The sequence below is a fragment of the Pezoporus flaviventris genome, unplaced genomic scaffold (genome assembly GCF_033815535.1).
Source record: "Pezoporus flaviventris isolate CSIRO_AGI_PZ_B2104156 unplaced genomic scaffold, CSIRO_AGI_Pfla_v1 ptg000079l, whole genome shotgun sequence".
In the NCBI taxonomy this organism is placed as follows: Eukaryota; Metazoa; Chordata; class Aves; order Psittaciformes; family Psittacidae; genus Pezoporus; species Pezoporus flaviventris.
The window spans coordinates 2,743,067-2,769,898 of NW_026892627.1; the positions used below are offsets into that span (position 1 = coordinate 2,743,067).

The 26,832-nt window shown below is 41.0% G+C and overlaps 1 protein-coding gene across 3 annotated transcripts in view; it reads left to right on the forward strand.

Moving 5' to 3' along the window:
- The window catches only part of OBSCN (obscurin, cytoskeletal calmodulin and titin-interacting RhoGEF), a 154,722-nt gene that overhangs the window by 72,984 nt on the left and 54,906 nt on the right, over window positions 1–26,832 (forward strand). The window contains exons 40-61 of one of the 3 annotated variants that reach the window (XM_061474399.1): window positions 545–808; window positions 1,419–1,685; window positions 2,066–2,329; window positions 3,260–3,526; window positions 4,593–4,859; window positions 6,205–6,468; window positions 7,197–7,463; window positions 8,297–8,560; window positions 12,765–13,028; window positions 13,367–13,630; window positions 13,941–14,204; window positions 14,751–15,014; window positions 16,508–16,771; window positions 17,437–17,703; window positions 18,078–18,341; window positions 18,933–19,199; window positions 20,233–20,499; window positions 21,059–21,325; window positions 22,512–22,778; window positions 23,942–24,214; window positions 24,709–24,975; window positions 26,167–26,433. In XM_061474399.1, coding sequence (XP_061330383.1) covers window positions 545–808; window positions 1,419–1,685; window positions 2,066–2,329; window positions 3,260–3,526; window positions 4,593–4,859; window positions 6,205–6,468; window positions 7,197–7,463; window positions 8,297–8,560; window positions 12,765–13,028; window positions 13,367–13,630; window positions 13,941–14,204; window positions 14,751–15,014; window positions 16,508–16,771; window positions 17,437–17,703; window positions 18,078–18,341; window positions 18,933–19,199; window positions 20,233–20,499; window positions 21,059–21,325; window positions 22,512–22,778; window positions 23,942–24,214; window positions 24,709–24,975; window positions 26,167–26,433 — 5,850 coding nt within the window. The remainder of the gene's footprint in view (window positions 1–544; window positions 809–1,418; window positions 1,686–2,065; window positions 2,330–3,259; window positions 3,527–4,592; window positions 4,860–6,204; window positions 6,469–7,196; window positions 7,464–8,296; window positions 8,561–12,764; window positions 13,029–13,366; window positions 13,631–13,940; window positions 14,205–14,750; window positions 15,015–16,507; window positions 16,772–17,436; window positions 17,704–18,077; window positions 18,342–18,932; window positions 19,200–20,232; window positions 20,500–21,058; window positions 21,326–22,511; window positions 22,779–23,941; window positions 24,215–24,708; window positions 24,976–26,166; window positions 26,434–26,832) is intronic. The other 2 variants (XM_061474398.1, XM_061474400.1) reach the window with 2 other exon arrangements.

The window sequence follows — 26,832 nt, forward strand, 5'->3', positions numbered from 1 at the left end:
TGGTCCTGCTAGCTCCTGCATATTTATACTGAACATTCAGAGAAAAGGGATCAGTACAAACAAAAGGCAGCTCTGGCTTGTTTTTTTGTGTTTTCTAGGATGATAACTTCATGCTAAAACATAGCAAACAAATATATATGATAAAATATCTTTCCTTCCTTCTGAAATAACTGTTTTGCTTTCTGCTCTGGATAGAGGTGTTTGGGTGAGCTCTAAGCCAGGAGGTAAAAGAAGGGCTTCAGTTACGTGTTCTGTTAAAGAATATGCAATTCATTTCTGTGCTTTCCTCTGTGACCAGCAGGATTTGGGTAGCAGAAGGGGTAATTACTTTGATATTCTAATTATTGGAAAATCATTGTTTTGGTTTTATTCCCCCCCCAAACTCATGGTGTGCTATTGTAAGCGCAAGTAGAGTCCTGGATATGCAGGTAGGTCAGAGCTTATTAGCTGTGCCAAGAGAATTTGTTTCTACTTTAGGTCCCATATAAGGTCACCAGTTGGTAATGATGCTCCTAAAGTAAAATGAGAATGCTTCATTCCTCAGCTGTCTCTGTGCTTGTTAAAGAAGAGCTGAAGAACGTAGAAGCTGTGGAAGGTGGGACAGCCACCCTGCAATGCCAGCTGAGCAGAGAGACCCCTGTGGAGTGGAGGAAGGGGCACACCCTTCTCCGGCCAAGTAACAAGTACAAGATGAGGCAGGAGGGCACGGTGGCTGAGCTGCTGATCCACAATCTGGACCTAAGGGATGCTGGAGACTATACATGTGTAGTGGGGAACCAAAAAACCACAGCAGCTTTGTCAGTGAATGGTAAAAAGTCAGAAATAACCTGTGAAACTCTGGAAAGTTTCTGTCCGTCTCTTCTCTCCTCCTCTCTGTACATTCCCTCACATTCTCCTCCTCACTGTACCTTCCCTCACAGCATCATGTCATTCATGTCCTGCTTCTACTTTTTTCATCTTTCTACTTTTTCATGTTGCCATGTCACTTCTTTCCCCAATTCCCATCCACACTCAGCTTTCATTATGCCTGCTATTGAACGTGTGTGTGTTTCATTGTCTTTTTACCTTTCCTCAAGTGAAGGGTGCTAACATGCACGTATGTGTTCCTGAACTAGTATGGAAACATAAGATTCCTTGGGATTTTTTGTTAGGGAGGGTTCATCGCCTTTAATGATGAGAATGAGTTTGTCATTTGTATGCATGATCCCAGTCAAGATCATGCATGCTTTGATTCCTACAGAACAATTTACTAGATAATTTTTTTTGCCATCTACAAGAAAAGAAAGGCAGGATGTGATTAAGGATAAGGGTGTTGGAATAAGGCTTAGGTAGTCGTACTGTAAATCATGATTCAGCCTCTGACCAGAGATCTCAGCAGGGCCTGGGGTTGCAACCCCTTTTCATTCTGCATCTCTCAGCCCTGCCAGTCCGTTTCAAGAAAGAGCTGAAGAATGAGGAAGCCACTGAGAGCGGGACGGCCACACTGCAGTGCGAGCTGAGCCAGGCAGCGGGCTCGGTAGAGTGGAGGAAAGACGGGAAGGTGCTGATGCCAGATAGCAAATACAAAATGAGACGGGAAGGGCGTTTCGTTGAGCTGGTTATCCAAGACCTAGACTTGACAGATGCTGGGAGCTATACCTGCGTGTGTGGAGACCAGAAGACAACAGCTGCTTTGAGAGTAAATGGTAACCATTCTACCCATGTTTCTCATTAAGCCTCAAACTTAGCATATTTGGCAGTATTTGTTGGTCATCCAAAACTTGGTTAGCGTGATTTCTTAGAGGTTTCATGCTCTCGGCTGTGTGGTGTGAAAGAGCTACTCTATTAGAGAACATTCCTTTGCACTTTTTTTTTTTTGCTTTGAGACAGCACAGCTATATTGTATATTGTTTTCTCTAATTTATTTCTCTCTACTCTATGAGGTTTTAACCCCTTTCAACTGTGTCCACCTAGCAGTAGTGCATTTTTTGTTAAATGTGTATAATACAGCTCAGTAACTCACAGCAAAATCCAGTTCATTTCACTATAGTGCTGATTCCTTCTCTGTTGGTATTGCACCCTTCAGCCTTGCCTATCCTCTTCCAAGAAGAAATATTGAACAAGGAAGCTACAGAGGGGGAGACAGTCACTTTGCACTGTAAACTGAGCAAATCAGCCGTGGTTGAGTGGAGAAAGGGGAATATGGTCCTCAAACCAAGTGAAAAATACAAAATAGAGCAGGATGGTCCCTTTGTGGAGCTGATGATCCGGGATTTGGATTTGGCAGATGCTGGTGATTACAGCTGTGTGTGCGGAGATCAACAGACTACAGCTGCTTTGGCAGTTAATGGTAAAAAGAAATTCTTCACCCATGCTCCAAGTAAACCTGTATAGTTCTCTTTCCTCCCTTCCTCTTTCTCTCCTGCTTCATCTGGTCCCTGTACACTTTCTATCCTTCATCCTGCTAATTAATTTTTCTATCCTGTTTTCCTTCTTTTTCTCTCCTTTCACACGGTGCCCTCTTGATGTGCTATTTGTCTTCCTAGGTGCTATATTCAAATGATAAGCAGAGTACAGGTCGCTAACTCAACACAATCTCTCTAGTCCTGTGTAGCTACTTGTCGGAAAGTTTTCCCATGGGGATTGGTCCAAAAGTGGGAATTAAATTTACTTTTTGTAACTTACACTGTTACACTTGTAGCTCCTAAGAGTTAGAAGTTTTGTCAATGTAAGGTGATACACAAGGACTATTTTAGCCTTTTATGCTCTTGCTGTTCCTAGCCCTTTTAAACCAATTTTGGCCTTCCTGTTCTGAACCATATACTTTATCTCTGTAGAAAGCTGACAGCACATTAGTTACTGCTCTTTTTCAAGGAGCTCTATTTACAAAAAAATACAGACAGTGCCATGAATCAGGCACTTCTGTAGAACTGCTTCTTTTCTCAAGGGAAACAAGGGAAAGCTCTGTGTCTCATGTTGAAATGCAGCCTCTAATTTTTCCCCTTTGATTTTATGGGGTATAAAGTACAGGGTAGATGGCACATCAACTAAGTTTGGAGATAGACAGACTTGCTTTTAAAGCAAGTTTTAAACTGAGAAGACCAAAAATCAAAAATCAGTGTGAGATCTCATTTGAAATGTTAGACATTTGAACAAAATTCTGGTGTATGAAGGTCTTGTGGCTTCAGTGACATGCAGCTTCAAGGAGATGAGAGTGAGTAGACTGTAGGTCAGGCTTTCTCAGCTTTGATGCCATGTCTGTATTACATTTACTCTGCAGTCCTGCCTGCTCTTTTCACCAAAGAACTGACTGATGAAGAAGCCACAGAAGGTAAAACTGCCACTCTGCACTGTGAGCTGAACAAGGCTGCTGCTAATGTGGAGTGGAGGAAGGGACTCAAGACCCTCAAATCAAGTGACAAATACAAAATGAAACGTGAAGGTGGTGTTGCTGAGCTTATAATTCAAAATCTAGATGCAACGGATGCTGGAAATTATTCCTGTGTGTGCGGAGACCAGCAGACAATGGCAGTTTTAACAGTATATGGTAAAACAAACAAAATAAGACACATCCTGAAATTAACTATCCTGTTATCTCTGTTCATTTGGAGAGATACCTGGTTACACTACCATCTCCTTCCTTCTATCAGACCCTTATCCACAGCTTACTGACACCAATAAAGTGCTCACATTGGTGTCAGTGCAGCTGGGGTGCGTAGCACAAGAGAGGTATCTGTACAAAGCTCAGAGTATAGGCAACTAGGATTGCTGCTACTGTTTTTATTAGGATCCATCATTTTGATTTTGCCTTGGAAGTTCCTTTATTAGACTTCCCATTATTCTCAAGCCCATTAAAATGGGTTGCCTCAAAGGGATTATGACTTAGGGATTTTAAAGTTTAGTAAAATTCTGAAAGGTAGGTTATTCCCTGGAATCTTATTCCTGTACTCCATTCCTGGGACCACAAGGTGCTTTTATACCTATGGCCCAGTTGTCATTGCATTCAGTTGTTGTCCTGTGTAAAGGAAGCCCAAATGTTCTAAGGGGTGACTATTCTTAGGGAGATCTTTGATTTTTACTGCGACTGACATGTTTGAAAGTATATGTCAGCTCAGGTGAAAATCCTTGTTTGTATTGAAATGAACAATTTCATTTCAAACTGGCATTTAGAATGAAACTCTAGTGTTTCATTTTTTTAATGTACAATGTATTTCTGTTTGCTTAAGCATGTGAAAACATAGCAAATGCCCTCCCATTCTGGTTTAAAAAGTCATGTAAGAAAACCTTTTTTTTTTTCCCCCAGAAATTTCAAATTAGTATTTGTTCTTTTTGCTTGAAATTTCATAGGAAAAGAAATTGGGTTTTCTACTTCTGTTTGTATTGATTTTCCTCTGAGTACATGTAAAACACCTCTACAGATTACTGCAAGCATTGAATGCTTTCCTGTTTATGACATTTCTTTGCTCATACTAATTCATTGAGACTACTGCGTGTCTATGTTCTTGTACTGGTAAATCAGTTCAAGAAAAGATGGACATGGAAAATTAGGCATCGATGTTTAATTTTATCTTTTTGGAGCATTACATCTCACTGCTCATATTGCTGTCCTTCAGCTTTGCCTGCATTTTTCAAAGAAGGATTGAAGAACAGAGAAGCCACAGATGGTGCAACAGCCACTCTGCACTGTGAGCTGAGCAAGGTCGGTGTTCCAGTGGAGTGGAAAAAAGGGGACAAAACACTCAAACCAAGTGATAAGTATAGGATGAGACAAGAAGATACTGCTGCAGAGCTGTTGATCCGAGATCTGGAGGTAGAAGATACAGGAGAATATACCTGTGTGTGCGGAGATCAGAAGACCTCAGCTGTCTTGACAGTCCATGGTAAAAAAGCCATTCTCGATTATGATAGCAGTATCTCAAGGAGATCCCTTTTCTCCGAGAAGTTTCTTTTCCACTTGTTTTGATTCTGCAGGATTTTCTTGGATTTCTGTTTGTGTTCCATCCCACTTCTGTTAGTTTCATCCCATCTGTCTATTAATTTGAAATTGATGGCTTTATAAGCAAAGTAAAGAAGAGTTGTGAGAATTTCTTATCTTAGTGTTCACTTTTTAAGAGTGAAAAAGGCACCTGTATCTAAGGCCAAGAGTGAGAATACTTCCAGCAGCAAGATTATGCTCAGAGGGTTTGTCCTTATGTCTCACTAGCATCAGTGGCTTTTGGTCCTTGACTTGAAGGAAAGTTATTTAAAAATGCAGAGCTCACTTAGTGAGAGGATTTTCCATTCAGGAATGAATGACTATTGTCTTCTGCAGGACTGTGATATATTCTGTCAAGGAAATGGTACTTAAGAAAACCACCAAAAATCCAAACAACACCCCAAATCATTATTCCTAAGGTCCTGATTTAGGGAGTAGTGAAACAGATTTTGTTCCAATCTCTGTGAGTAGCGATGAGCGTTAGTTACCCCTCCAGAAGAATCAGTTCCAGTAGATGAAAGGGTAGTTTTGATTTGAGATACATCTTAAAGATAAGGTGCTTCGAAGAACAGGGAAAACACTGTGGAGGCAAAATGCACAGATTTTCTGCATGTTTTTGCTTCTTCTTTCTCCCAGCTGGAGGTTCTTTCTTCCAGCTGTTCCTCCCCTCCTTTGAGCTGGCACTTTCTTCCCTGTGCAAGTTGCTCCCTTTTTGCTTTAGTGGCACACCACAAGACAACTTGGTTAATGCTGCTGCTAAAAAATAACTGTCCTGTGTTCCTGATATTAGAGCAGTTATGTCATTGGAAACTGTGGCTTAAAAGTTCACCTGAAGCTATATTATTAATTTTTTCTCTGACCCAGGAACATAAAACATGATGTCAGGAAAGGAAGAGATCTCCAGGTAGAGATCTTGCGCTGGCGGTGCTGTTAACTGGGGCAACAACTTTCAATCAAAAGTCAAGCCATTAATGTTGAAGACAGATGATTTCAGGCTAAAATAGGTAGAGAGGACTACTGGAACCAGCTGGGAATTAATGAGCATGCTGCATAAGTCAACATTAGAAGCAGGTCATGGTGGCAGTTATTTCTATGAGATCCTGCAATAGTTTTCTAACAGATGCAATTTTCAAGACTATATGATTTGTTTTCCTTTAGTAGCGAAGGACTGGGTGCAGGACCTAATGCTAAGTTCCTCAAGGTCTGGTTAATGGTTTTGACATCCTTTCTGTTTATATTGCATCCCATAGCTTTGCCTGCACTGTTCAAAAAAGAACTTGTCAATATAGAAGCCACAGAAAACAAGACAGCTGTTCTACAGTGTGAGCTAACTAAATCCACTCCAGTGGAGTGGAGGAAAGGGCTAAAGGTCCTCAAGCCTAGTGAGAAGTACAAAATGAGACTGAAGGATACCATTGCTGAGCTGACAATCCATAGCCTGGAGGAACAAGATGCGGGAGATTACACATGTGTGTGCGGAGACAAGATGACTACTGCCTCCCTGACAGTGCATGGTAAAATACATGAATTTAGTAGGAATTTTCTTTGTCATCTGTGGTCTCATGCAGGATCACAAACTGCTCTTAATCTCATTTATTACTTTAAATTTTTATGAAAGCTCTATCAATCATTGGGAATATCTTTTACTGAAAGTCATTCACTTAGGACAGGTAAATAGCATCATGTAGTCTTTTCTGTCCATTCTCTTTCCTGTAAATGGAATCTGGAAGCAGATAATGAAGAACTTGATGTAGTCGTAAATAGCACTTGTAGTATTTCCGTTAATTAATTTACTTAGGTCATATCACTGAGATTCAACTTTTCTCTTGGATGGAATTGAAAGGTGCTCTGTTACGATAACAAATGAGATAGGCAGGTGAGCACGATGCATTGCAGCTTGTAATTGGACACAACGTAGTGTTCATTTTTATTGTTAATATGGTCTTAAGACAGAGCTGTGCATAGTTCCTTGAAAGCCTGGGATCAGCTTTCTGTTGTTATATCTTAAAATGACTTTAAAGCATACCTTCTGGTACTGAAATTTTTGGTTTTCAGTTGTGACATACTGAATGTGGTGTGTTGCAAAGCATAAGGCAAGGATGCCCCTGAAATCATTGCTTGCCTCTCAGATACTGTATAGTGTAAAACTGTTAAGAGATTAAAGGCTTTTAATCCAGTGGAGCAGTCAAGATACAGTATTTAGTCGATTTTAAAGTGCTCTCTCTTCACCTGTGATCTTCAGCCCTTCCTCCACATTTTAAAAAAGAGTTGAAGAACATGGAAGCCACAGAAAATGGCACAGCCACTTTCTGCTGTGAACTGAGCAAGCCCGTAGCTGCTGTGGAATGGAGGAAAGGAGGCAGAGCCCTGGAGACGAATGAGAAGTTCACCATGAAATGCGAGGGCACAGTTGCTGAGCTGGTGATCTGTGATTTAGATCTGACAGATGCTGGAGATTACACATGCTGTTATGGAGATCAGAAAACCACCGCCATGCTAAAAGTGAATGGTAAAAAAAAAAATAAATATATATATATATATAAAAAAAATAAGTGGATAATTTTCAACCAGCTGGGTTTTTAAGAATATAGTAGTATCAGCTTTGAAATTGCAGCCCCATTTCTGATGAATTTAGTAACATGTGTCTGGATATGAGCATGAATGCCTGTATGCACTGGTCAGTATCAGACATAGAACAAGTGTTCATTGCAAAAATGTCAGATATTCATCTGGGTACTAACTCATTTCTTTGATTCTCATGTTCAGTAGTAGTTGCTAAGAAAGGAAAATCATATTGTTATGATGTTGGTTGTAAAGGTACTACAATCCTAAAGTTGAGAATATTACCATTTGGTGATGAGATATTTTTGATATGGTTTTAGGGTTTCAGAATAATTAGATGGTCAAGTTCTGCTAGAACACTATCTGAGGAGAAATCTCATGGAAAATGAGATTGGTGCCTCACATATAGTTTCATTTATGAGCTTTCGGTAATGATTTGCACTGTGGTAGAACTTAGGTGCTTTATTTTCCATTATGGTAAGCATTACTCAAAGTAAGGTAGGGCTCAGTCTTATAGAGTCTGAAGAAGTTGAGACTGGTTTGATTCTCCATTTCATGCCATAGACCATACCATTAAAAAAAAAGCTCTGGCTTATGGATAAGGTGGTTTCCAGCTTTCCAAGGTCACTGGTTTATGGTTCTTAGAGTGGTTATCACTCAATCTTGATTAGGGAAGGCTTTGCTCATCACATATGATTGATAGCAGTTGATAGACCACAGATAAATCATTACTTGAATAGCTGTCACTGTCATACATTCTGCTCATTTTGAACTCCTCAGCCTTGCCTGCACACTTCAAGACAGAGATGAAAGATGAAGAAGCCACAGAAGGTGGAACAGCCACTCTACAATGTGAGCTATCTAGGACTGCCTCTGTGGAGTGGAAAAAGAAACACAAAGTGCTCAAATCTAGTGAAAAATATACTATGAGACAGGAAGGTACTACAGCACAGCTGCTGATCCATACTTTAGAAGTCAAGGATGCTGGGGAGTATACTTGTGTGTGTGGAGATGAGAAGACTACTGCAGCACTGACAGTGCATGGTAAAGAACAGAAATGAACAATTTTTGTGTGATATTTCTCTTTTCTCCTCTGGAAGCCTCAATACTGACACACAATGAATTCTTTCTCTAATCTTGCCATCACTAATTCTGTTAGTAACAGATTTTCTTGGGTTTATTGTGATTTTTTAATCTGGTTCTGATAAGAATTGTAGTTCCATTGATTATACTAACATTTTCCCTGTTTTCCTTGCTCTTGTTGGTGTATGGCTATACTACTTTGCACCACACTGAAGGCTAAAGGATGCCACGTGCTTGTGTTTTTTTTCTGTTTTACTTAGACTTGAGCCAGAGAGATGGAGCAGCAGGAACACTCGAACTTCTTAAAAAGAGCAATCTTAGATTTCAAGTTACAGCAGAACTTGACAGATACTTTTAAATAATGCAAACAAAACTTGACTCAATGCAACTTTTTTATATAACTCTGACCAAGGATGATGTAGACATGTATTCTGGTATTGCATAATACTTAGTGTTATAGTGAAAGAGTACTTCACAGTACCCGGTCAAATTCATCTGCAAACTTTCTTTGAAAGAAAGAAACTTTATTTCCACTATTAACACAGGACAATAAGAAGTAGTTTTAGCTATCTTTCTCATCTGGAAATTCAGTAGGTTAATAAATTGATTTCATAGAATCACAGAATCGTTTGGATTGGAAGGGATCTTAAAGCTCATCCAGTTCCAACCCCCTTGCCGCAGGCAGGGACTCTTTCCACTAGACCAGGTTGCTCCAAGCCCCATCCAACCTGGCCTTGAACACTGCCAGGGATGGGTCATCTACTGTCCATTCTTTCCTTCCCACTTTAAAATTGCTTTGCTTTACTGCAAGATGCCCAGACATTTTTATGTTCATATTTACCAATAAACAAGGGTGGCTTCAGTCTTGAACTTCCAATTTAAGCATAGAAAGAAAAAGTTGGAAAGGACCTCTACAGGTCATCTAGTCCATCCCTGAACCCCAAGTCACATTCATCGCTATCTAGCCTGCACTTCAAAACCTACAGTGGTGAATAATTTGCAGTTCCCCTGGACACACATTCCACTGCCTGGCTATCATTACTGGCAGAAAGTTCTTCCTTATTTCAATAAAAGTCTTTCTTAAGCTCATTAGTTCTTGTCCCCCAGTAGAAATGGACAAAATACTTGCTTTTTTTCCTCTTTGTGAAACTATTTTACAGATTTGAAAACTTTCATCATGTCTCCCATCTGTCTTCTCTTTTCTGGACTAAGCCCCTTCCATCCTTTTACTCTTTCTTTATAGGTCATGTTTGCTAGACTTCAGATCATCTTTGTTGCTTTCTGGACAATCTTCTTTTAATCCACATCCTTGTAGAAATGTGGTGACCAAAAGCAGGCTACAGTGCTCCATCCAGGGCTTTGCCAGAGTGGAGTAGGGTGGAAGGACTTCATGTGTCTTGCATGTGACACTTGATTTTATACATCCCTCTTATGATGATGGCTTTGTTCAAATCAGAGTTGCATTTTTTTGACTTGCATTTGCTCCATGATCTCTTGTAACCCCAAATCCCTCTCTGCAGATCTGCTGCCAACTTTTGTTCTCCACCTTGTATTTGTGTTTACTGTTCCTAAATAGGGTATTTTGCACCTGCTCTTGCTAAATTGCAGGCTTTTTATTTTCATTGCTGCTTCATCAAGATCTTATTATCCTAACTCAGTTTAACAAAGTGCTTTCACCTTCTCTCCCTTCCCACCTTAAGATCATCTCCAAAGTTAATGACAGCTCTGTATTTCATTGTCTAAATCACTAAAGAGAATGCTGAATAACAGTGGACTCCAGAGCACTGAGGAAGTCTGCTCAGCTTGTTCTTTCATTGTGAGTTTAAATCACAGTTGAATATTATTTGACTGTGTTTTTCAAATTAATAGTGCTCCCTACTGCAATTCCACCTATACCTAAGTTCAAGTAAGAGCTTTACTAAAATAAAAGTGTACAGCATATACTGTGTCTTTCTATCAGTGGAGGTTATTAATCTATGCCAAGAAAAATTACACTGGTCCACTCCTTCACTAAGAGAAAAGTTTTTGTCAAGTCCATGTATATTGCTACAATGTTTTTCAAAGAATTAAAGGTAAGCTGAAATAATAGCCATAATTTCTTGGATCCTCCCTCTGCCACCCCCTTCTTCAGTCTTTTTCCAAGACAAGCACTGTGAATGGGATTCAGCTTGTAAATCAGGACTGGTAAGTACTCCTAAATTTGCATTTTTGTCAATGGAGATCTAGTCAACACAGCTGATGGAACTCAGGGAGGCATCCAGTTCCCCTTATAGCAGACCTTTACATTTGGTCAGCAGATAGTTCTATTGGCTCTGCTGACTTTGCCTGGATCTTTCTTGATTGTCTGGCAGCTCAGACTCTTGGTTTACATGTTAAGAACTAAATGTGTCTATTTCAATCTGTAATTCCTTTTTTACCACTGAGTTGCTATTTTTTCTGTACTTGTGAAGCATCACCCATTCTCTTTGATTCCTCCAGTGTAATGTCTGATATTGGTTGAGCTTGTAGGTTAAGTATTCCAGGATAAATTTCATCATACCAGGGTGCTTTGAGAATATTTGGTTTATTTAAATGTTCTCTAACCCTTTTTTGATTTTCCTAGACAGAATTCCTTTTACCTTCTTAGCTATCATTATCTTTTATATTAAAGAAGAAAATCAAAGTAAACACTTCAACTTTCCCTGTGTCACCCACCATCAATTTACTTTCCTGAAAAAGAGCTAAACCAAATACTCCCTTGTTGTTTTTCTTCCTTCTAATCTACTTACCTAATGTTGTAGTATTATTTCTGTTTCTTTCTAGTTCAGGCTGGCCAGATTTCCTAGAATTTGTATGCTAATATTTTGATAAAGCCAAGAGCCACAAGTTGAACTGTGAGTTGAGGACACAGAAAACTCCTGGAGTAGTGATCTTGCCACCCAGTTGCTGGACACAGCTACATACAGCACACATCTCTCTCTGGAGACATTTGATATTGGCATAATTTTGCAATTACCTTTCAGCCCCTCTTTCATGTTGATTTCTTTGTCCATGAGATGACAGAGTCCAGGAATGCAGAACTGCCCTTGACCTTCCTGAGATATGCAGAGAACCCCTCCTTTCTGGTTTTCCCTCTACATTCTGCAGTTGTTTTTTTCTCCCTACTCACATCAACCCCCTGTATTTTATAGGTATTTTGAGCTTCAGGACATTAAAATATTTGTGATTTAGTCAGACTATTCCTGATGGTCCTTGGAGTGAGGTAGTCTCTATAATTATGACCTTTCTTTGAGAATTTTTCCACTCTCTTAAACTACCTTGTCCTTTAAGTTTGCATCTGCTTGATGTTAAGTAACAATTCTTGAATTACTGAAGCTTACTTTCTTGCTGCCCACAGAATTCCCTTTTGCTCTTCTCCATCACTACTTGTCTTAAAATCCAAGAGCTCCTGCTTCATAATCAGTGTCTCCCAATTATGCTCCTCATCCATATTCTAATACATTTATTTCTTGCTGGTCAGAGTCAGGACCTGGAGATCCTCATGTTTTTTCATATCTATTCTATATCCAAAAGTGGTTCCCACCCCATTACAAAGACAGGAGGTTTTGTCCCATCCTACTGCTCCATGGTGCTATCCAGTCTGTTCTGGTTTCAGTTTATGATTTGAATGATACTATTAGTTGTTCCAAAAGGGATAGGGTGTTAGGTGAGGGTCTTATATCAGATTTCCACAATGGAGGCATCCTCCTTCTTTTTTCATTCTATTATTATCAAAACACTTTCAAGAGGTCTCTCTGATTCTGCTCTTCAGCCTCATTCTAACTCTCAGGCTGTCTATAGATATCCTTAATATGTGAGGTAAAACCTTTTTAGTTTTTCCTTTAGCTATTTTTCCTGATCATGGTGTAACCTGCTATATCAATTTCCCAGGCTTAATTTTACAGAGAAAGTTACATTTTTGCCTGTATGTGAATCCCCCCCCCCCCCCCCACTCTTTATTCTCCATACATCTCTAAATCAATCAGCAAAAAATGGCCACTGTATGATGCACATTAGTTTCCTTCTTCTGTGAGATGATCCTCATATCAATAACTAGGCATGGATAGATAATGGTAAATATCAAGTTCATTTTTTTTGGTGGCCAAGAACTGTTTGTCATGAAAACATTTCCTCCTCTGTTTCCCAGCCCTTCCTGCTCTCTTCAAAGAAGAGTTAAGAAATGAGGAAGCCATGGAGGGTAAAATAGTCACTTTGCGCTGTGAGCTGACCAAGACTGCTTCAGTGGAGTGGAAAAAGGGGGACACAGTACTCAAACCTAGCGAGAAATACAAAATGAGGCAGAAGGATGTCACTGCAGAACTGGTGATCCATAATCTAAATGAGAGTGATGCTGGTGATTATACCTGCGTGTGTGGAGACGTGCAGTCCACAGCTTCCTTAGCAGTACATGGTAATAACCAATTTCATCTAGATGTCCTCATTATCGAATTTATGGTATGAATTCAGCTTTTCTTCATGCTCATTGTTATCTCTGCATAGTTCCTCTGAGTCTGACTTTGCATGTCATAGTCATGAGAATTAATTTGCTTTTTGTGATAAAAGGGAAAAACTCACACCCCAATTCCATATACAAAGTGGTTTTAGCACTTGCTCCTTAAAGTAGATGTGAGACCAGTCCTGGAGACAGCTCCCCACTGATGGCCTTGCCTTTCCTTCCTCCACCCCTACCCTTCACCAGCAGGCTGTGTTTGCTGCTCTGTTTTAACCCTGTGTCCATTACATCCTCAGCGTTGCCTGCACGCATCAAGGAGAGCCTGAAGGATGAGGAGGTAACAGAAGGTCAAGCAGCCACTCTGCGCTGCAAGCTGACCAAGGTTGCTCAAGTGGAATGGAGAAAGGGAAATAGTTTGCTCAAAGTCAGCGACAAATACAAAATGAGGCAGGAGGGCACAGTCATGAAGCTGCTTATCCATGATGTAGAAATGAAAGATGCTGGAGAATACACTTGTGTGTGTGGAGAACAGGAGACTACAGCTGCCTTGATAGTGCATGGTAAAAAACATACACGTTTATCTGTGTTATTGTGTGTTTCTCTATCAGCTCATTACTATTGATTGTGTTTTCACTTTTGGTTGAATTTGTTTAAATTTCCAAGCTGTCTCTAAGATCTGCTTGTCTGCTTGCATCCAGGCCACTTTTCTGTTTCTGTCTATTATTTTGTCCATTATCCTGTAATAATGAGAAAAGCAAACTCTTTCCACCCTAAAATGTCGCCTGCCTGCCTCTATACCACCTCATCCTTCCCTTCATACATGTGCCACGTGTCATTTTTAATGTCCTGTGTCTGTTTTGTGACCTTCAGCCCTGCCTGCACTTTTCAAAGAGGAACTGAAGGACCTGCGAGCCATGGAAAGGCAAACAGTCACTCTGAGCTGTGAGCTGACCAAGGCTGCAGATGTCCAATGGAAGAAAGGAAACACAATAATCAGGGCAAGTGAAAAATATATCATGCGGCAGGATAATGTCCTTGCTGAGTTGGAAATTTGTGATCTGGAGCTGCAGGATGCAGGAGATTACACCTGTGTGTGTGGAGACCAACACACCATGGCTTCTCTGACAGTGAATGGTAAATTCATCTTGCAGATGACTGCTCATTTCTTGTTTCTCTGAGGCGTCCTTTTGCTGTACAAAGTGTTCACCTTTCAGCTTTTTCCTAGGAATTAATTTGTGTTCAGGAAAGGAGAACAGCTTATTCTGGCATTTAATTTTAGTCTCGTGTTCCTGAAAAAGAAGCTGAGGACATGACCATTTCTCCATGCGGACAAACTTATGTTTTAAGTTTAAGGGAATAGAAGCTAGGAAATGCTCCTGTTGGACCAACTGAGATGTCCTGCCTTCTGATGGAGGGTGACCCTATGATAAATTACTTAGGTTGCCTCAAACTCATCCAGCCTGTTGTACTTTGACCTGTCAGCTCAACACTTCCTTCTCTTATTGTGTCACTGCTGGATTTAGTTTTCCAGATCATCATAGTTGTAACCTCATCCTCAATGGCCAAAGACCCTTACTCCTCCAGATTTGAGCTTCTGTTGATATTTCATGATGTTGATCATGAATAACAAATTAAGAGGTCTTAGATTAAATGCACTCTCTATTGACTTTTCATCTCCAGCCCTGCCAGTGCTTTTCAAGGAAGAGCTGAAGAATGAAGAAGTCCAAGAAGGAACATCAGTCTCCCTGCATTGTGAATTAACCAAAGCAGCTCCAGTGCAGTGGAAAATAGGGTCCAGAGTGCTCAAAGCAAGTGACAAATTTCAAATGAGACAATCTGGCACCACCGCAGAGCTGGTCATTCACGATCTAGAAGTAGAAGATGCTGGAGATTATACCTGTGTGTGTGGTGACCAGAAGACAACAGCAGCCTTAACAGTTCATGGTAAAAAGACCTTATTGAAATTGATAAATAGCTCTATAGATAGACATTACTCTGAAATTCATCTGTTTCTGCCCTGGGTCAGTAACTTGTCTGTGGTTTTATCCCTTTCTTTTCCTTCATTCTGTGTATAGCTCATTTCTTACAGATTAAAAATGGGTCAGAACGAATTTTTGGGTCATTATTACTCTGTCACCCTTGAAAAGGAGAAAATTGAATGTTTCTTTCTGTTCAGGTCTGCTCTTCTTGGACATTTATATTTCCCATCTCTTTTCCCTCCCTCATCCCCATGGTTCATTTGATCCAACCACAGTTTTTGCCCAAACATGCATGTATAGGTGGTCAGGTCCTCTGCTCTCCAAGCACTGCTCAAAGGAGAAGTGAGGGTTGAGGGAGCAGGAGGAGGAGATGTTGTGCTGCTGGGTGACCTGGACATAGTTGCTCTTGGGGGTACCAGACTCTTTAAGTGAGTCAGACATGCAGAATGAGATATGAGTTACCATTTCAGAGCTTCTTACTTAGGTTTGAAGGATGCAGGGGTTTACACCTCTATGTGGGGATCAGGTCTACCTTAATAGTTAGGGACAAATTCAACAGAAATTATTAGGAGCTATAATGTTCTTTATCCTATAAACCACTCCATAAACCAATAAACCAACCCATAAAGAAATCCTTGAGTTATGATAATGATCTCATTATCTCATGTTCTGCTGTCATTTAATTAATGAGTATTCTTTTTAATGAAGTAACAGTCCTTGGCTCTGAGGAACTTGGTCAGATATCCAGTTCTGTTTCATCCAGCTTTTTCCCCAAAATCTTCTGACCATCCCCTGGGCTGTCCTGAGGCCTGGACTTTTTCTGAGGCATTTGGGGAGTACTATTTGTATTCTGTACCTGCTTACAGCAGTTGTGCACAAGGCAGTTTTGTGGGTAAATATTAATAATTTGTTTTCCTGCAGGTTGTTTCCTGTAGGTTATTCTGTCTTTGGGTTGCGATTTCCAAATAGGGAAGTAGTAAGAATCTGTAATTCTTATTGCATGTAATGGCCCTTCAAACTTCTATTTAGAACTAAAAGCATTTTTATTTTGAAATCCAACTGCTTTCATGTAGGTGGGGTTATGAATTTCTAGTGAAAACAAAACAGAAAATATCAATGCCAGCCTCCAAGAAATTATGCCTGTATAGGTAAAATAGTACTGTATCCAGCAGTGTTATTCGTGAGAGATGTTTACTTGAGATCTGGATCTTTCTGTATTGTTTTTTTTTCACCATGAAAAATGACAGACACCCAGGGAACTGATGTCTTATATCAAGTGAAACCACAATACACTAGAAGAAGAATGCTTTCAGAGTTCCAGAACTTGGCTGTAGCCATGCACGTCTATTACAGTTTGAAAAAAGGAGGCATGAGGGGAAATAATCCCAAGCATGAAAAAGAAATTAAGATTTTAATTTTGGTTTTCTGGTGACCATTTGCCCATGTTACATCCTTCAGCTCTGCCACCCCTCTTTAAGGAAGAGCTAAAGGACAAGGAAGCAGAAGAAGGTGGAAAAGTTGCCCTGCGTTGTGAGCTCACCAAGGCTGCTCCAGTGGAGTGGCGGAAGGACCAGAGGGTTCTCAAAGCAAGTGAGAAATGCAAAATGAGGCAGGAAGGGACAAAGGCAGAGCTGGTGATTCATGAATTAGCTGAGGAGGATGCAGGAGACTACACCTGTGTGTGTGGAGAGCACCAGACTACGGCTGTCTTAACAGTACAGGGTAAAAACTATCTTGACCCTCCTACTTTCTAACTGGAAACATCTGTCCTTTACTACAAGGTGTTCAGTTTTCCATGTCTGTTTTTCAACCTTATTAACTGAAATCCCATTCATTTGAAGGTATTCCCTTCCTTTAATGACCCGTAGGTTGTGTTTACTGGAAAATACCAGTCTGCATTTTTCTGTGCCATCCTTTTGCCTTTTCTTTCCTTAAACATGGACCTGCTATCCTTTCATCTTTCCTTTCTGTCATTCCTTTCCTATCATTTAAACCCACTAATCTTTTGTCTTTCCTTTCTTGCATTTATGTTCTATACCACAAATCTGTTTATTCTTTGCCATTCCTTTCTGGCATTCTCAATGCTTACCACTTTAATATAGCATAAAAAGCAGTATCCAGAGCAAAGCTGTGTTAGTTACAATTTCATCTGGTAGAAAGCAGATGTAAATCTCTTGAGGACTGTGCAATTTTGCTAATAGAAGGACAGCATAAAACCACCTAATATTATATATGTATATTCCCACTAGGATGTTATTTCTCTTGCCTCTCTTTGTTGCTTATCCTTGTCCTTCCATAACCATCACAACTTTCCCCTGTCACTTCCTACTCTCACCCATCCCTGGAGATATCCTTAGTTTGTAATACTTTTCACCTGCATCCTTCAGCTGTGCCTCCCTTTTTCCAAGAAGAAATGACCAGCAAGGAAGCGGTAGAAGGTGGAATGGCCACTTTGCAGTGTGAGGTCAGCAAGACATCTGCCCGTGTTCAGTGGAAGAAGGGCCATTGCGTCCTCACTTCGGACACCAAGTACAGCATGAGACAGGAAGGCTGTGTTGTGGAGCTGGTAGTTCACAATTTAGACTTGAATGATACTGGAGATTATACCTGTGTGTGTGGAGACAAGAGCACCACAGCTGCCTTAACAGTGCATGGTAAAGTAATCCTTGGGATTAAGGTCCTCCAAACCTTAGACCTACCCCAGTCTCTATTGCTATGGTCTGTCCTGTTCCCTTTCTGTTTGCTTGGGCTTTTGTGTTCTTCTGGACTTTGCTTGTGTGCTTCCTCCTTGTGTTAGAATAGGGAAGAGAGGTGCCTGCTGGTGTTTGTCCTCCTCAGCTGTGCTGGTTCTTCTCACTTTCCTTGCCCTGATGCAGCGATCAGGGAAGCTGTGGAAAATTTTCCCCATGTGCTCCACTGACCTGGATCAGGGCTCAGTAGTGTATCATGCATCCTCTCCGCCAGGACCTCACCTAGTTGCTTTTCAAGGGATATTCACTCTCTCTGTAGTAACTCTTTTACTCTTCAGCTCTGCCTCCAGAATTCAAGAAAGAACTGAAGGACTTAGAAGCTGTAGAAAGTGGGACAGCTACTCTGCTCTGTGAGCTGACTAAGCCTGCTGTGGTGGAGTGGAAGAAAGGGCAGGAGGTGCTCAAAGCAAGCAGGAAATATAAAATGAGTCAAGATGGTGCTGTTGCAAAGCTGATTATCCATGAGCTGGATGTGGAGGACACTGGAGTTTACACTTGTGTGTGTGGAGATCAGCAGACAACTGCCACTCTGACAGTCAATGGTAAAAAAAGAAAAAAACAATAGGAAAAGTTTGTATTATTAAAAGTAAAACCTGTGGTTTAGTGTCGCTTACAGAGAAGAGCTCACTGCAGTTCAGAAGGCATGCAGTACAGCATAGTCTGTACAGCCTAATAGAGTGACCAGGAGGAAAATGGGAATAGCAACGCAGAACTAAATGCGTTTAGTCAGTATGTTATGGTCAGGTCAATTGTAATTTCTCTTGCAAGTGGTCTGTCTTAAGAAGAAATCTGAACTCTTACAACTCCCTGCTGATCTTCAGCATACCTCTTCAGTGATCAGGAAAACATGTTGGCTATTTCTATAGTAAGAAAAATATTCTGCCAGTTTTAGATCATAGATTTGATTAAGCTTCTACATACTTCAAGGCAAATATAACTTCTTGACATTGATTTCTTCTTGTTCTGCAGATATTTTTATTTACTTCTCTGGGGAAATAGCCTTTTGGTTTGAATCTAGAGCATTGAGGTTTAGAGATGTTTGCAAAAAAAGCTCTTCTGGTGCTTTGTTCTTCTATGTTTTCTTTCCCAAGCCCCATCTACAGTATATTGTAAGATATGTTTCTATTTTATAGCCCTACCAGCACTTTTTAAACAAGAGCTTCAGAATACTGAGGCAGAAGAAGGTGGTACAGCATCACTGAGGTGTGAGCTTACCAAACCCAACACTCCAGTAGAGTGGAGGAAAGGAGATATTACTCTCTACCCTGGTTTGAAATATGAGATGAAGCAGCAGGGCTCTGCTGCTGAATTGGTCATTCATGACTTAGAACTGGATGATTCAGGAAAGTACACCTGCAACTCTGGACATCAGCAGACAACAGCCGTGGTAACCGTACATGGTAGGTGGGGTATTGACCTTTGGCTCTACAAGATGAAGTGAAAGGAGCATCTTAGTGTTGTCTACAGCCATTTATGACCTTGCTGCCGGTCCATGCCAGAATACATATTCTACTTGAGCATGACACATGACCAAGTTAGAAAGGTTCTTCTTGAAGTATCTGGAGTGATTAATCATCATCAAAGCAATTAAATGTTATCATGATGTCAAGATGTGATGAACCCCCCTGCCCTCTGAGTGAAGGGAGTGTGGCTGCATATGAAATAAATAACAAAATAAGCCAGGCAGGCTGATGGTTATTTTGGGGTTGTTGATTGCTTCAGTACCCAAATTGGGCATAGTGCCTGATTGGGATGATATGAGATGCAATAATTGGTGGATAAAAGATTTCTATAATATGTGAATGTTCTGTATTATTACTTGAAGTTTTGAGCCTCAGGTATAAACTCTGGCTGCATTCAGTTGCATCCACATCTGTTTTCCTCCACCCCTTCTACCATGCAAGGGCAAGACCTCGCTGGAAATCTGAATTTCCTCTCCCATTTATCACTTTATTGTCATCTTTTACTATATTGCCTCTTCTTTTGTTTTGCGTGATAACTTGACCTTTTATATGTTGATAGAAGCTTGGGGGGGGGGGGGGTGGAAGGGGAGGAAATACTCTCACTTAGTATTTCAAACTTGCAGACTTTTATTAAGGAGTAAGGGTCCGTGTAAGAGAGAGCATATCCCAGTGATCTTTAAGTAAAGCATCTGTAGCTGGCATGGAGACACTTCTTTAGGAAACCCTGATTCCTGCAGACTGCAAACCAGATCATTCTATGGAGCATTCTAAGACCCGATCTTTCTTAACTTCACCATCTGTCCTGAGCTCTTGTTCACATAATGGTTCAAGTAGGATGCTTCCAAGGCAGAAGGTTGCAGCCCAAGGATTATGAAATCATTAGGATAGCCCATTTTTGAAGAATGATGGTAGGACTGGGTCCTTTGCAGACTAAATCACTCTTAAAACATTTCCCTCTCAAATTTTGCAGAACTGCCTGTCACATTTAAGCAACCCCTACAAAATAAAGAATCAGAGGAAGGAAGCACAGCTACGTTCTGCTGTGAGCTGTCAAAACCCAGTGCTGCAGTGGAATGGAGGAAAGGAGGAGTGGGGCTGCAGCCCAGCCAGAAATATGAAATGAGGCAGAGGGAATGTCTGGTAGAGCTCTTAATACATAATCTCAAATTAGAAGATACAGGAGAATACAGCTGTGATACTGGGGATCAGGAAACCAAGGCATCTTTAAATGTGAAAGGTAGGTTGTATGAGAATGGAAGAGAATGATACTTTGTCCTTCTAGTACTGGATTTGAGTTTTGGTTTCTAAGGAGAAATAGTTTCTTGCTTTATGGCTGGGGAGAAATTAAAGAAAGCGCAATGCTTTAACATAACATCTGGACATTACATGACATGGTTTAAGTGTTTTAAAAAAGATTTTCTTCCAAATCCTGGAAGAAGACTGACAACGACATTCCTGATATACCAAGGCTGTTCATGAAATTTTGAACTTCTTTGTCTTGAGAGCATTGTTAGGCCAACTGAAGGATAAATTCAGAAATCCCACCCTGGCAAGTTTATGTGAGCCAAGGAGCAAAGAAAATAAATGTTGTAAATTCAGAGGGCTGCCTCTAACACAGCAAGATCTCCTGAAGACTCAAGGCAAATTAGAAAACATGGATCCTGCCTAGGAACATAGCACTTGAAGCACAGTATTTTGTTCTCCAGAGTGTCATTCTAACTGTGTTAACCAGGACTTGACTCAGGCTTCAATAAAAGCTCCTGTTACTTCTTTTTTTTTTTTTTTATCCCCTTCAGCTCTGCCAGTTCTTTTCAAAAAGAAGCTGAAAGACAAGGAGGCAGAAGAAGGAGCTGTGGTGAAATTCCAGTGTGAGCTGACAAAGGATAATGCAACAGTGGAGTGGAGGAAAGGCACCATGGAGCTCTTCCCATGTGCCAAATATGACATTAAATTAAGTGGTCGCAAAGCTGAACTTGTGATTCATAATGTAGAACCAGAAGATGCCTCTGATTACACATGTGATACTGGAGACCAGCAGAGCTCAGCGGTCCTCAGAGTGAATGGTTAGCATTGCATCAAGATGAAAGAGAGGATAAAAGGGATTTGTGAAACTGTGTGAATTATATTCTTTTCTTTATTGGTAACTAAGCCTCTCCAAAAGTTAAGATAACGAGGAAAGCAGGTGCCCAGTCATAAACCAGAATAAAACAGAACAGTGGATCTTGTGGGACAGGATTTGTAGAATGGCTATTCAAGCCTGTAAAGCACAGTGTACAGTGTATTGGCCATTTCCTCTTATGTGACAAAAGCAAAAACTCTGCGTCACGGGGATTTTGAAATTCTAATTGATCTTTATTTTTGGCAGTTTGCATTCATTGCTGGCTCAGTTGAATCAATAACTAATCATAAGTAATTTACAAAAGCAGTTAAAAATCTACTGTTTTCAATTTCTGTAATGTCTTCCCATGAAGATCCAGAGGACACTGTGTTTACACAAATCAGGAATACTGTCCGTGAAAAGTCTGTGGTCATCTCAAACTGCTGGATGGAACTTGTGGCTATGGTCTAAGCCACAGCCTTTCAGACTACATCAGCAACCACTGGGTCAACTGCAAGTGAGAGCCCTGTGATTGCCTTACATGTATCATGATAGAATTTAGCCAGAGGAACCACAAGCACTGAGATTCTTGTTCTCACAACTGCTGGCACGCATATGTGATGAATATTCCCTTCTTGTTTTCATTAGTGACAAGCTGTTGTCTGAGCTGTTCCATGCAGTGCTTGAATAAATGTGGTCCATTTATTTGTGCGTCATCTGGAAGGACTCACTGTTGATCATCTAGGGTCATGAAAAGATAGCAGAGAAATCAGAAATATGTTTGAAGCTTTAAAATCTTTACAGTGTTGAGCATTTCTATAAAAATTAATAGATTTTATCTAGTTTTAATCAGAAAGTACCAGGTTTTGCTTAGGTCTTTATACGTGTTGGCATTTCCAGTATTCAGAGCAGATGCATAAAGGGTGTCACGTGGATGCCCTTGACTTTGTGGGAAACAAACATATTTGGTGTTTCTTCTCCTTGTACGCATATACAGAATGTAGATCTGTTTATAGAGCAAAAAGGGTTGTTACCATATAACCACTTAATACAAAATTTGGTCTGCAGCATCAGGCCCCAGGTGCCTCATGCTGAGTTGTGCAGACCTGGCATTCAAACTAATGCATCACGTATTAATTTTTGCTTTGCAGCCATCAAACCCCGTCTGAAGCAGCAGCTGAAGAACGAAGAAGTGGAAGTGGGAGGAACGGCCAGGCTGCGCTGTGAGATTTCTATTGGCAAAGCAGAAGTGGAGTGGAGGAAAGATGGAGTCCTCCTTCACTCAAGCTCCAAGTATGAAATGTGGCAGGACGGCACCCTCCGTGAGCTGCGTGTTCACCGCCTGGAGCCTGGTGATGCTGGAGAGTATTCTTGCAAGGCTGGAGATGAGACAAGCTCTGCAAAACTGACTGTGAAAGGCAAGACCCGTTTATTGGGGCAAGGGGGTTTTCACAGTTGGATGCTAAGATTTTGCAACATAATTGTTACCAATTGTGGTAAATAACACAGAACATAGGAAGGGTATCACAAAAAAAAGACATGATTAGTGAATGGACCAAAGCAAAAATTTGCTTTGTGGACAGGAGTGGATAACGCAACTGTAATTTTTGACTCGCTTGAAATATTTGTTTGACATTACATGCATGTGAAGGAACAGATGGTTCACTCCCAGCTTCCAGTCACATGGCAACTGCATCTGGCCTTAGTGTTGTTACAGACAGAGCTTGCTTTCAGTTTGGACCACAAGTGTGGAACAACCACCACCAGCATCTCTACAGGCTACTCGATGTTGTAAAAACATCATGCCCAGCTGCACCATTTTTCATGCAGATGGTGACCTCAGTTGCATGAATATGCACTGTGTTTTCTCAGATGAATGTTGCACTGTTTTTCCTCTGGTGTTCTCCAGCAGACTCAGGGTACACACAGCTTCTGCCTGTTGCACTCTGTATGATCTTTGCACAGATCTGCAGGGGCCCAGCTGTCCTGGAAGATGGACTCAAACTAAGTGAAGTGCAAATGTGCTCACGCTAATCCAGTAAGACCTGCTGAGAGCACAGAGACAGCCAGTTTGGAGCATCAGCACAGAGTATATGCAATTTTGTTTCTGAAAAGACAGTAGAGGTGATCAGGTTTTAATGTTATTCTCTGAAGATACCTAAATGCAAATGTAACAAATTTCAAAATCTTGATTTTGGCATCTGGTATTTGTGCTTTAATCACCCAATTACAGTATGAAACATCTAATTAAAAGTAAAATAAAAATCAATATGCAATGTATCTCTGAGAAAGGGCAAGTGATAAAAGCACTGACTGAAGAATATTGGCCATGTTACCAGCTACACTGAAAGTAGTGAGCCAGTAGAATTTGAAATATGATTTGAGAGGCTGAGCTATCTCCATCCTTGGAAGTAGAGCTCAACTGGATAAGGTGCTGAGCAACCTGTTGTAGGCTGGTCCTGCTTTGAGCAGTGGCAGGACTAATGACCTCCAGAAGTCCATTCCAACCTATATTATTAAATGATTCTGTCAATTGATCTGTGTTTGCCCTTTCATGGCTTGACTGATGGACTCTTTACAGAGCCTGACGTAACCATCGTGAGTGGCCTAAAGGACATGGTGGTGTTCGAGGGGGATGATGTAACATTTCGGTGTCAAGTTTCTCATGAGAACGCAAGGGATGTTGAATGGAAGCTACAGGATGTTGCTCTGCAAGATAATGAAATGAATGAGATCTCAGTGGAAAAAGGAAAGATCCACACTCTAACATTAAGGAAGGTGACTGAGCAGGACATTGGCACTGTCACTTTCCGAGTGGGACCCCACATGTCAACAGCAGAGCTCATGGTAAAAGGTAAGACCCTCTGTGTTGTGGGAAAGGAACAGGATTGATGAGAAAAGGTGAATTTTTGCTTATGCTAATATAATTCAAGGTCATTATTCACCCCTTGTTAACTCATGTGAGTAGGGTGCTTGTGCTTCAGAGTATGCATGATATACTCATATGGTCTCATAGACTGTCATCCCCATGGATAGACAGTGGATATGTCACCAAGGTCTCAAAGCTAACTGGTTTCTAAAGATCCGCTCAAGTAGTTGGATGGATAGATCTCTATTTTTAATTGCTCCCTCTCCACCCCCCCCTTTTTTTTTGGAAGAAAAACTTCTTTTCTCTAAACACTGTTTTGAAGAAATTCTTAGTCAAGCATCCTTCTCCATCTCTCTTTGAAGTTTGTTTTAACCCCACAGTATGTAATACAGAAATTAAAGAGGGGTTAATACACAAACTGTAGCTTTAGCACTAGATAAAGGTGACTGTAAATACCTTTGCTGTGCCTGTAATTTCAGTGCCACCTCCAGTCTTTAAGGAGAAATTACAGAGCTTAGAACTGCAGGAAGAAGAAACAGCCATCCTCTGTTGTGAGGTCTCCCAGGCTAACGCTGGTGTGGTGTGGAAGAAGGGCACTCAGGTGATTTCACCGAGCTCCAAGTATGAAATCAGACAAGAAGGAACAATCCATACTTTAAAGATTTATCACTTAAACCCAGAAGACTCTGGCAAATATACCTGTGATAATGGAAATGAACAAACAACAGCCACTTTAACTGTTAAAGGTAGGTTGTTGTGGGTTTTTTTAAGATGAGAAACTTGTTCCACTTCCGTAGCTTAGTACTAGCAAGAGAGTGCTATCTACTGTCCTTGATTTCACGTGTACTTTGGTGGCATAAAGCAGCTAAGTGCTTTTGCTTTGAGAAGTTATGTACTGTGGTGTCCTCAGCAATGAACATGAAGAGATCCAAATGCAGTAACCGCTTCCAGAATCCTAGACCCAAGGGCCTCTTTCTGGTAACTCAGAAAACCAAGGCTGGAACTGAAATTAGCATAAGTCCATTTCTGATGTTTAATCAACCTTTAAGTTCCACCTGGGCAAATGGTGCACAAGAGTAAAGTGCTCAAGCTTACTTGGGCACTCAACTCCAACTGATGAGAAAGGGATCTAAATAATTCCAGTCCTTAGGGTCTTAAAAATAGGTTTAATGTGCCAATCTGTCAATTATTTAAAATTTACTCTGGTACCAATACAATACTCGGGCAACTTTTTCTGAGCTATAAGATCAGTAAATATAAAGAGCAGCCAGGATGTTTTTGAGAACTGCCATCTTTTCAAATATACTTTAAGGGCTCTCCCATGAAGGGCACGCACCTGCCTACTATCATACTAACTCCAGGATTCAATGATACCAGAACAGTTGTACTGTAAGCAGATTCTTTGGTGGTGGCTGTCTGTTTGTGTCTCTATGTGCTGTCCTAACCCAAGAGGAACTAAACTTCTGTATGTGGCACATTGTAAGTCAACCCATCAAAACCCTATCATCTTAACCATCAGTGATACCCATCAGTGCAGAGATTTCCAGAGTCCAACTCTCTTCTTGGTCCAGCTGTCATCATATGTTTCCCCATGCACCCTTCCAGATACCCAAGAGCTTCAATATCAGGCATAGGCTTTTGAGTTGTACCTTTGGACATTCGGAGATACCTGTACTTAGATGCTCAAGAGTTCATATCCATGACTGCTTTTGTGTAAGAAGAAACACATTCTGAGAGGTGTACAGTGACTCCTGGGGAGTGCAGAGTGCTTAGTGCTTCTGGAAACCCAGCACTTTTTGTTATTACTTGTTTGGGCTTTTGGAGTTGAGTTTGGACTTACTTTGTAATAGCACCACAGTTTCATTAAACACAAGACTTAGTGACACAGCCACCAACGAAACATATGTTTTTTTTTCCTCCGATGTATCTTGGTATAGCTTTGCCAGTAACCTTCACACAACCACTCCAGAACCAGCAAGCTGAAGCAGGTGGCACCATCACTTTGAGCTGTGAAATCTCAAAATCAAATATCACTGTGCAGTGGAAGAAGGCCGGGACAGTGCTGCGACCAAGCAACAAATACAAGATGCATCAAGCTGGATCTATGGCTGAGCTGACAATTCACAACCTGAGTGAAGCTGATTCTGGGGAATACATGTGTGACACAGGGGACCAGCAAACTACTGCATCTGTACTTGTGAAAGGTGGGGCTTTGCATGGGGAAGGGCTGAACAGTTTGATACTCTGGCATGGGCACATAGAATCATAGAATGGTTAGGATTGGAAAGGACCTTAAGATCATCTAGTTCCAACCCCCCCGTCATGGGCAGGGATACCCCACACTACGCCATGTCACCCAAGGCTCTGTCCAACCTGGCCTTGAACACTGCCAGGGATGGAGCATTCACAACCTCCCTGGGCAACCTATTCCAGTGCCTCACCACCCTAACAGGAAAGAGCTTCTTCCTTATATCCAATCTAAACTTCCCCTGTTTAAGTTTTAACCTGTTACCCCTTGTCCTAGCACTGCAGTCCCTAATGAAGAGTCCCTCCCCAGCATCCCTGTAGGCTCCCTTCAGGTACTGGAAAGCTGCTATGAGGTC